Here is an 11571-nt window from a genome sequence, read left to right as displayed (position 1 = left end):
AGTAGATTAGTGTTCACCATGGCATACAAATGAACTTTATGAGCCCATTCCACATGGAGGGATGCTCTCTCAGCCTGGACACATGGGGAAGGGCCTAGGTCCTGCCTGGATGAAATGACAGACTCTGGAGATGCCCCCAAGGAAGGACTCACCCTCCCTGGAGGAAGATGTGGGGATTGGACTGGGGGTTGGGGGGGTGGGAATGGGGCTGGGAGGGAGAAGCGGGCAAGTTGGGATTGATATTTGAAGCAGGCATGTTTCTAATTTAAATAAAAATGGAAAAAATATATGTAGGTGAAATTCAGTCCATAGCAAGCTTCTCATGGCCCTTTTCAATGTATAATCTAAGATAATAAAAACGAAATGATATTTACATGTAAATTCACTGTTAACATTGAACTGTACCCAACTCTTATGTTAATTTATTTTTAACATTTATTATTTTTAGTTATGTTTTTGTATATATGTATATGTTAGTATGCTCCTAAGAGTGACTATACCTGAGGTTACTAGAGGCAGCAAATCCTCATGAAGCTGGAGCTACAGGCAGCTGTGAGCTGCCTGAGGTGTTGAACTTGAACTTGGGTCCTCTATACTCTTAACCACTGAGCAATCTTTCCCGTCCTTATTGTAGTTTCTTAACTGTAATTTGGTAACTATAGGATTTGGTCCTTGTTTTATTATTCCTACCTTTTGATATTACATAATTACAGTGTTAGTTAAGACTAGATGGTGTTTGCTTGTTTAATAATGCTTCCCCTTAAGCAGCATATTTCTGTATTCCAATTTCTCCTCTGAACATCTATCACACTATCTAATGAGTAGTCAAGTTTGATTGGCCCATCATGTTTGCATGGACTATTTCTGTTCATATAAATTCTACATATTCTAGTCACTTTCCAATTCACTCTTCTTCACAAAAAAATGGCTGAACTATATAGTTAACATATTCTATAGGAACCAAAAGAGAGACTCCATCTCCCGGCATGAGTAAGAATAGAAAAAACAAACAAACAGCAAACCACAATAAGATTGGGGATCAGTGTAAACAAGCTCCCAAATCAAGGATCCCTTGCTGCCTTTTTTTTTAAAGACTAGCATCATTGAAAATAGATTTTACTTTAAACTGATGAGAACATTGTAATTTTCAAGAGTCAAATTTTCATTTTCCTGTTCTATCTGAATTTTTCTCATATGTGAGCAGCTATCCAAAATTAAAGTGGAAATGTTGAATTGAACAAATACCTTGTACCAATGGTGAAACTGGAACACAATTACCATTTCCTGGTAGTCAAGTGTTTTATTGACAATTGTGCTACTTTTAAGAGTAATGAAGCTGCCAATCATGTTTGTTCCTAGCTCACACCCACTTAACAGGTGTGTGCAGCATTCCTAATCAGAATTTTTCCTTCCAATCTCAAGGGAGTCAAGATCCACTTTCATAAAGATAGAGTGAGTCATTACTAATCTATTAAGATATTAAATCTGCTTCTGTGAAGATTGATGGATACATCCAATCACATGCACACATAAGGTGTACCTTATAATGGAGTAAAAGCAAAAATGTTTTAAACTGATACCTAAGAACAATATAAAGAGTATTTTGTGAAGAACAACAATTATTTATTATGAATACTTGATTAAAACACCAGATTTTATGTGAAAGTACATTGTATGTGTATATTATACTAAGAGAGAACCTGTGTGTTTTTTCCCTAAAAATCAATTGTGACTTAACCTATTCTGGACACACAATAGTCCAGAGCATCAACGAAGGGAACATTTCATGTTGGCAATGTACATAAAATGACCAGTTTTCAATATAATAGAAGTTTTAAAGTAAAATAACTAAGTTCTGGAATACTTGTCTTTACACCCACAGAGAAATAAGGTAGTCCCCACTCTTAAACAAGGTAAGTAAGAAATGTAATTATAATTCAAAACAAAAGGAATTTTTAAAAAAATAAGACAACACAAAGTAAAACAAGGTTAGTCTTTTCTTTTAGTCAGTTTTACACTGACCAGGATGGTTTCAAACTCAAGGTTCCCCTGCCTCAGTTTCTAGAGGGCTGAGATTATAGGCATGTGTCACTACAACTGTATTTAAATGACAATCTCAATGAAGCAATATAAACAAAATATAAATTATCAAAGTTTAAAATTTGTCTTTGTTGTATTTTTTTTGAAAAGCAGTGTACACAAGAAAGACACCATATGACAGGGTTCAAGCAGAGGGTTTTGGTTTTTTTTTTAATTAGGGAAAGGGGTTATAAAAGGGGGAAAGGGAAAAGGGGAGACCGGGCTCTGAAGACAGGAGCAGCAGGAGAGAGGAAAGAGGGAAGAGATAAGAAAGTGGGGGAGAGATTGAGAGGAACACACAGAAAAGGGAGAGGAAGAGGGATGGAAGGTGGGAAGGGCCCTTTCAAAGGGACCATGGTGAATATGCACAAGTGGTGCTCTTAGTGGCTGCAGCTGAGGGCATATCATGTCAGAACCCCAAGGACAGGCCAGTACAGGTGCCTGAATACTAACAGTCTTCATTAGTTTTTGCTCTTCTCTGCTACTTTTTTACTGTATGGTGTTTCCCTAGTCTTCTCATCTGGCTGTATAAGCCAACAGATTCCTCTGCGAATATAACACTTAAAAGCCACTTTCCACACAGCATCCAGGAGGAGTCTGGAGAAGTAACTCATGTCAAGTCTTGCTAACTCTTCACATACACTGCTCTACACAATCTCTTCATGTTGTGCTCCTGACAGGTCTGTTTTAACTCAAATTCCTCTTGCTTCTCTGTTGGATCATACCTATAACATCCTAGCACTGAAACTTAAGTCTGCCATTTCTCCCTCATGGTACAGTCTAACCTTAGATAACTTCTTGGTTGTATGCCTTTTCCCTTGTCACTTCTTGCCTTAAATCTCTAATCTCAATGAGATTTATTCTGATTTTACTCCTCAGCACCACCTGCCTTAGTTACCACAAATAAATCTTAGTCTACATTGTTATTAACCTGTCCATCATTTTCTTTCATTAAATTTTTTTATTCATTTTACATACCAAATACAATTCCTCCTCTTTCCTCTCCTCCTGCTCTCCCCTACCACTCCCAATCGATTGCTCCTCAACTCCTCCAATGAGTAAGACCTCCCAAAGGGAGTCAAAAAACCCTGGCCTATTAAGTTGAGCCAGAACCAAGACCCTCACCATTCATCAAGGCCGAGCCAGGCATCCCATCAAATGGAACAGGCTCTAAAAAGCCAGTTCATGCTATACTGATCGCACTGCCAGGCACCCCCCCAAAACAAACCAGGCTATAAAACAGTATCCCACATACGTGCAGGGGAACTAGTTAGGTCCCATGCGTGATCCCCAGCTGTAGGTCTAGAGTCCGTGAGGTCCCATGACCTCCAGTCTCCTGTCTCTGTGGGTTTCTCCACCATGATCTTGGCTGTGGATTTCTGCATCTGCTGACATCAGCTACTGGATGAGGTACTATAATGATGGTTAGGGTATCACCAATCTGATTACAGGGGAAGGCAAATTCAGACACCCTCTCCACTATTGCTAGGAGTCCTAGTTGGGGTCAACCTTGTGGACACCTGGTAATTTATCTAGCGCCAGGTTTCTACCTAACCCCATAATGGCTCTGTCTATCAAAATATATCTTTCATTTCTCTCCCACTCCATACTTTACCCAACTCCACCTTCCAGTTCCCTTATGTTCCCATCCCCCATCCCCTCTCCTCTATTTCCCTTCTGCCCCAGTTTATGAAGTTGATCTCACCTATTTCCCCTTCCCAGGGCAATCCGTGTCTCCCTATTGGGGTCCTCCTTGTTACCTAGCTTCTCTGGAGCTGTGCATTATAGTCTAGTTATCCTTTGTTTTACATCTAGTATCTACTTATGAGTGAGTACATACCATGTTTGTCTTTCTGGGTCTGGAGTACCTCACTCAGGGTGATTTTTTTCTAGTTCCATCTATTTGCCTGAAAATTTCCTGATTTTTTTTACAGCTGAGTAATACTCCATTGTGTAAACGGGCATCTATGATGTTCAGTATTTTCTTATACCCACACGGTCGTGTTCTAATAGCTTTAAGAGTTTATCTGTTTATTTCCTGTCTGTCTTCCTTCTGAACTCAGATAAATAAGCATAAAACTTCTATCTTTTTTACATACTACATTAGTATTAGAGTTCTTGGTTCATAGTAGATTCTCAGAAAGAACTCACTGATGACATAAATCATCATTGAAAGATCACAATACAAAAGTGTAAGCAGCAAGAAAGACAAAGGAAAGAGAGAGGAATAAAAGAGAAAGCTACAGTGAAATTAAAGATGAAAAGAAAGTAGAAATGAGTGGGTTCACTAAGAACAGAGCTGTAAGTAGAGTATACTAAGGAAAGGACAAGAGAGGCTGAAATGGGAAGAATATGGATGCTTTGTAAAGTGACCTAATTACAACTGCCTTTCCTGACAGTGTCACACTGCTTAACAGTGTGTGCATGCCTGTCTTCACTCCCCCTCAATTACTTAGACATTGATGTTTGACTGACCCATCAATGTTAGAGTGTCATAGTGAATTACAGTAGGATAACTGTGTTGTGATAGCCTTACTAACTTACTGATGTAGATAAAGAGAATTATGTCTTCCATTGCTCTCAATATTTGCTTTCACATTGATTGTTTGTGTACTGGGTAATTTATAAGTTCTACATATCACAATCACACAGATTCTCAGATCGTGAAGAAATAGTAGAGAATATCTAATCCTATTCCCAGCCTGGTATGTAAAGCCCCTCAATGTGCTGTCCATGGAAGCAGCCTGCTCTCTTTTCTGACATCTCAGCTCTTTCATGTGTCCAGACATCCTATCAGTCACTCCAGGGGCCAATATGTGGGGTCTAGTTCTTCCCTGAGGCATTGTAGACAAGAGGCAAGAGGCAGCTCGGTTTTCTCAAAGAACAAATCATCTCATATTTTTGAAATCTCACATTTTAACTTTAAGTTTCTTCCTTTTTAGTATAGAATACTTTTTATAATTCAAAGATTTCTCAACTTCATGAATTCTCAACTTCCTGAAAGACTTCTTCAATCTTTGGTCTTTCAAAATTATCCCTAAAGGTCATACACAGAACCAGAGACTACATTCCAAGTATTTCTGAGCTGTGTCCAATTGAGTGAGCAAGATAATCACTTCCATCTTATTTCACTTCTTTTAATTGTGCAACAATTCCATTAACAAGTATGGTAATTACAGCATTCAATCAATCAAGGAATTCTTCAGTGAACCTTGGAATTCATAGTCACAAGAGCATTCCAAATTTCACTGAAACATAGCACACACACTCACATATAATATATATATATATATATATTCACATCCAAAAGATTATTGTGGTTCTAGAAACCATAGGATTTAGGAGAAGAAATGGTTCAGCAGTTAGCAGTTAAGAACCCTAGAAATATTTGATGCTCTTCCAGATGACCTGGGTTCACTTCCCAGCACCCACATGGCAGTTCACAACGGTTTAAAACTCCTGGCATCTTGGGCACTGCATACATGTGGCAAAATACACCCACAAAATAGAAATAAATATAAAAATAATTTTTATCTAAGTAAAATAAGTTTAGGTAAGACTGAGTTTATTATAATTAGATAGATGGTTTTTTGTGCTATTTTTTCTTTTTATTTATTTATTTTTCAGTTTAAATTTAGATAAGAAACAAGGTTGCTTCACAAGTCAGTTCCAGGTCCCTCTCCCTTTCCCTCCCCTCCTCCCGTGCCCTCCCCCAACCCCCCCCATTGTCCCCTCATTTCCCCAGGGAGGGTAAGGCCCTCCATGGGGGTGTCCATAGTCTGTCATTTCATATAGGGCAGGGCCTAGACCCTCCCCCAAGAGTTCAGGGTGAGAGTAGATAGATGGTTTTTACATAACAATCAGAAATAAAAATATCTGACGCAATTGTCATCTCAATTGGAAGTCACCATGGACGCTAAAGCTTTTCCCTATCCATTGAGTTGTTAAGTAAAAATATTAATAATAACTTTTTAATGCACTATAATTTAGTGAATTTTTTATGTGATAGCTATTCTTTGGTTGTCAACTTGACTTCACATCTAGAATTCACTAAAACTGAAGCAGCTGTGTACAACTATGAGGGATTTTTCTTAATTAAATTATTTGAAGTGGGATGACCCACCTTTAATCTAGACCACACCTCCTGATGGCAGCCACTACGAAAAGGACATAGAAAAACCAAGGTTTTGCTCTTCCCCTCCTTCCCCTAAAACCTGATTGCTTATGTTCCCATCCCTACTTGCCCATAGTCTACTCATGAAGTCTGTTCTATGCCCCCTTTCCTGGGAGATGCTAGTGTTCCCCCCTGAACCCTCCTTGTTACCTAGTTTCTCGGGGTCTGTGGTTTGTAGCATAGTTATCCTCTATTTTACAGCTAATAACCACTTATGAGTGAATGAATATATGCCATGTTTACCTTTCTAGGTCTAGGTTATCTCACTCAGGATGATTTTTTTCAGTTCCATCCATTTGCCTTAAATTTCATGATGTCATTGTTTTTAAAAGCTAAGTAATACTCCATTTCATATACTAATTTTAAAGAAATTCATGATTAGCCTTATAAATATGCATGATATAATTATAAATAATATACAATTGTGCTATATATTATATAATGATTGCCCTGTAGTAATCTATAATATTTTGTATATGAATAATTTTATATAGCAAGAAAAATATTGATTGTATGAAATATAAGTACTATAATCCTATTTAACTAAAGGTGTAATTATTTTTACTTTACTTCTTGACAGTTATACTAGAAACTTTGCAATAAGTCCATAAAATGGTGGTCTAAATTTAGTCTGCTATGAATAATGCAAACCTGGGGTTTATATCTTCCTGTACAGTGCCTTATGTTTGTGTACGCACTTGATTAACTTTAAATGACGTTGCTAAGGCAATTAGGGCAATTGTATTGCCCTGCCCTATTAAAATGAATTCCCTCATCCCGGATAAAGGAGTTGCACAACTCCTTGTTAACTCTCCTTACAAGTTTGCATAATTTTTGCTGGGTTCACAAAGGTCTTGACAGGATGGCTAATTGGATCCTACCAAATAGTTAAACACAGTGACAATTTCTTCAGTTGCAGAATTTAGAATTGTAAGGGGTTAGAAAAGCCATCTGGTTTGACCTTCAGCACAATGATAAGCCCTTGTTCAGCATTCAAACATTTAAACATGGGACTTTTTTCCTTGAGCTTGAAGGTAATTTTTAATTAATAAAATACATCTAATTCTTTCATCTTGTCATTGTTATAAGTAGTCGAAAAATAACTGGAGCTATATAAAAGCAATTTCTTTTATTCAAAATCTGAATGGAATTAAGAACTAAAAAGTGAATTTATCCATAGATGGAAAAATATTGTCTAATAATTTAAGATTCCTTGGAGTTTTCAGGCTACTCCGCCGGAGCTATGCCGAAAGTCGTATCCAGGTCGGTGGTCTGCTCAGACACCAGGGACCGCGAGGAATATGATGACGGCGAGAAGCCCCTCCATGTCTACTACTGTTTGTGCGGCCAGATGGTCCTGGTCCTGGATTGTCAGCTAGAGAAATTGCCCATGAGGCCTCGGGACAGGTCTCGAGTGATTGATGCTGCCAAACATGCTCATAAGTTTTGTAACACAGAGGATGAGGAGACTACGTATCTTCGGAGGCCTGAGGGCATTGAACGTCAATACAGAAAGAAGTGTGCAAAGTGTGGACTGCCACTCTTCTACCAGTCCCAGCCGAAGAATGCTCCTGTGACCTTCATCGTGGATGGAGCAGTAGTGAAATTTGGCCAAGGCTTTGGGAAAACCAATATATATACTCAGAAGCAAGAGCCTCCTAAGAAGGTTATGATGACCAAACGGACTAAAGACATGGGCAAGTTCAGCTCTGTCACTGTGTCTACCATTGATGAAGAAGAAGAAGAGATAGAGGCTAGGGAAGTTGCTGACTCCTATGCACAGAACGCCAAAGTGATTGAAAAACAGCTGGAGCGCAAAGGCATGAGTAAGAGGCGACTGCAAGAGCTGGCTGAATTGGAAGCCAAGAAAGCAAAAATGAAGGGGACACTGATCGACAACCAGTTCAAATAATCCAGAGTTTTTTAGTTCACACTGGAGGCCAGCGCTTACATCAAGATGAAATAGCTTCTTGAGTTCAAATAATCCAGAGTTTTTTTAGTTCAGACTGGAGGCCAGCGCTTGCATCAAGATGAAATAGCTTCTTGATTTCAAATAATCCAGAGTTTTTTTTAGTTCACACTGGAGGCCAGCGCTTGCATCAAGATGAAATAGCTTCTTGATTTCATGATCTACTCTCTATGTCCCAGGAAAAAATTTTCTGACCATCCCAATGATTTTTCCTACATTGTTGTTTTTTTCTTTCGTTGAAGTCTTTGACCCCATTTCAATTGCTTTCTAGGAGGTAGATTGTTTTCAAAATCTTTGCATAAATAAGTTTTCTGTCTTATTTGTCGTGGGAATACATTCTTGTTACATACTGGAAGATGGCCTTGAACTTGTGATCTTCCTGTCCTAGCATCTCCAGTGCTGTAATTATAGGAATGCACCAACCACCGTGCCTGGCTTCTGTACCAGTCCTCTTCATGTGAAGTATGCTTCTTCTGTGATACATTTAGGGCTAGATAAGCCTCTAGTTATTAAGGTACATGTTTTTTACTTCTTCAAAGCTAATACAGTGTTTAAAGATTTTTGAAAAAATATGGTATGGGAGGAAAGTTGCAGGAATTAAATTTAAAATTGTTCCTTTTCATTCTTAAAAGATGGATCCTTTTAAGAGACTCCGTATCTGTTCTTCGAATTGACTATGGTTTGACTCTTTCTCCTGTCAGTAAAAATCAGTTAGAAACCCCAACCTGCAGAAATAGTTCTTTACTTAAAATAGTAGAGTTATGGGTGAGCCATGCCATATCAAACTTCAGAGTTAAATAAGGAAAAGCCATGTATGTGGCTGGGGGTGTAGCTCGGTAGTGGAGTACATGCATGCTTGGCATGTGTGAGGACATCCCCAGTACCAAAAACAAGAAAGAAAGAAAGAAAGAAAGAAAGAAAGAAAGAAAGAAAGAAAGAAAGAAAGAAAGAAAGAAAGAAAGAAAGAAAGCCAGATTGTAGATGCAGGGGTAGGATAGCTCAGGTCTGAATTAAAATATGGCCTTCCTAAATAACCCAAAGGAGTTAGTCAGTCGGCTGGGAGAATTACTGTGTGAGTACAAAGGAGGGGGCATAGTAAGAGAAGATGACCTGTGGGGTATCTTCTTTTACATTTGCTATTTGCAGAGGACTGTTTTAAGTGTGTCGCTACTTCAGTGATGTCAATATCCACGTGGTTCTTCCCATGTTTGCCTGTTTTGCAAGGCGTGAGGAAACAGGGAGTGTGTTGCCCTCCTCGTGTTATCTATGACCAATTGCACTTTTTAAGCACCCAAGGCTGTTTGTAAGGTGCTGCCGGGAAGTAATTTTCTTTGCCTTTTTTCTGATTTCATTACTTGCAGGGAAAAGTAGGTAGGGGAGTAGAGGTAGAGTTGCGCTAGCAAAAACTGGGCCACAGAGGATTGGGGATCCTGGGAATGTGCAGAGAGGTGCTGTTACTATCTTCCCAGTTATTCTGCAGCCAGTAAGTAGGGTCTTTCTCTGGCTAATTGTTCTTCGCCTCGTTTCCTGTCCTAGTTTTGAGATAGACTTAACATTGCATGAATGACCAGCTGTGTCCACCAGACAGTGACCTCTACCTTTACTCCACTTTATCCTCAAATTCCTGTGTGCACAGCTTGGATATACCTACACCACCTCGGTAACTCAGGCTCTAGTCTCTGGCCACAGCTGCCGATTATTGCTAGTCTTACGTGCTTACTTCTTGTAGACCTTTTTAGGTGTGTTTATAGATTCAAGGGGCGCTTATTTTCTTAGTAGTAATAGCAACATTAATACTCATTATTCTCCACTGAGTACTTGGTGTGTGTCAGATGCTGTGGAAAGCACTTTCGAGGTGTTAGCTCACTCTAACAATACCTCCTCTGAGATAAGGTAGCTGTTGTCGTCACCATTTTCAAATGAGTACTCCGGAAACTCAGACTTCCCCAAGAGCCACTAGCTAGGAATTGGTAAAGCCAAAAATCTGACTTTAGAACTCAAACTCTTTACTATGCTGAACTGCTTCTCCTGTGGAATCTTTATTTATTTATATGAATAGTTAGATCAGAACATAGTTTCATTTTAAAAAACCAAGTGAAGTACAATGTAAAAATATTCAGCTAGAGAACCCCCTAAAGCAATTCTGTGGTTATACTTCTACATATTTTCTGAAATATTTGCTCTTAGATAAATGCCAACCATTTCAACATCTGGCTCAAGTTACACATTTTGCTTCTTCTATAGGATTGTGAAACATTAAGTTCTTAGTATCAAGTGTACATGTACATTTCTTTATATTTTACTCTTATTGAAAGTTATTAAAACAATATGATGTCCGTTCTTTTATTTTCTAGTGTTTTTATAGCAAATGTGCTTGAATGTTAATAAAAAGAGCCATATTGAAAAATAATTTAAGTACTTTCTGTTTTCAAGAAAAGACAGATAAATGCATACCTACATGCATACACAAATACATAATATATGGTAGTTGAATAAATAGACAGACATGTAGATGAATGTTAAATAAAGGTGTTTAATTTCCTTCATTTCTTCTTAGTTAGCTAAGGCTGCCACAGGATGAGTCATTTAATCAGAAGAAATTTGTTTCTCTTCATTTCCTTCCAAGGGCAATGCAGAAATGAGGGAGGGACCTCCTCCCAAGTTCTACCAGTTAAAAGGTCATACTGCCTCTTAATATGTCTACACTGAGAACCAGATTCCAAGATAGGAATATGTAAAGTACAATGTCTCTGGATTTTAGCAGGTATGAATATCATCTGATGTTCACAAAACAATCTTTCCAAGAGATGGCATTGGTAACACTGCTATCCACCTGCAAGAAAGTAGATGTTTTCAGTTCATCCAGACCTAGTAGAGTTGACCTATAGTAATTCCAGCTACTGAGGAGGAAGGGAAAGAAGAGAAAGAAGGAAAAGGGCAAGAGGAATGATGGGGAGGAGGAGGGGAAAGGGGAAAGAGGAGAGGTGCAAAGAGGAAGAGGATGGAAGACAAAGAAAGAAAAAGGGGAACTGTAACAAAGGAGATGGAAAGAAGCAAACAGAACAAGTTTGGGCTAACATAGAGAGAAATTGAGACTCTTAATCCTTAGGGGGAGAAGGTGAAATGAGATACATTGTACAGAAAACAACCTGGTCATGACATTATCCAGCAATTCCACCCTTAGGAACACACCCATAAGACTGAGACAATGACTCAAGATATTCGTGCAACAACATTCACAATAGCCAAAAGTTGGCAATGACTGAAATGTCCCCACAGACAAAAAGCAAAAGTCAGGCACTCGTGTAGCAGTATATGCCTCAGTCATAAAAATGAAGTAAATTTAAAA

The 11571-nt window shown here is 38.6% G+C and overlaps 1 protein-coding gene across 1 annotated transcript; it reads left to right on the top strand.

Annotated features, from left to right (window-relative positions):
* Nucleotides 1–7468: 7468 nt before the first annotated feature.
* On the top strand, nt 7469–10549 carry LOC121134134 (UPF0428 protein CXorf56 homolog). The gene has a single exon (XM_040731856.1). It carries the CDS (start codon nt 7497–7499, stop codon nt 8163–8165), a length of 669 nt encoding a protein of 222 aa, XP_040587790.1. The 5' UTR covers nt 7469–7496; the 3' UTR covers nt 8166–10549.
* Nucleotides 10550–11571: the final 1022 nt, after the last annotated feature.

Source organism: Mesocricetus auratus, unplaced genomic scaffold (genome assembly GCF_017639785.1).
Source record: "Mesocricetus auratus isolate SY011 unplaced genomic scaffold, BCM_Maur_2.0 Super-Scaffold_100026, whole genome shotgun sequence".
NCBI classification, from domain to species: domain Eukaryota; kingdom Metazoa; phylum Chordata; class Mammalia; order Rodentia; family Cricetidae; genus Mesocricetus; species Mesocricetus auratus.
The sequence above is the reverse complement of the archived record's forward strand: the minus strand, read 5'-3'. Positions and strand labels throughout refer to the sequence as shown.

What these genes read in the sequence shown, in the direction of transcription:
- LOC121134134 (XM_040731856.1), top strand. Translation starts at nt 7,497, where the DNA reads ATGCCGAAAGTCGTATCCAGGTCGGTGGTCTGCTCAGACACCAGGGAC.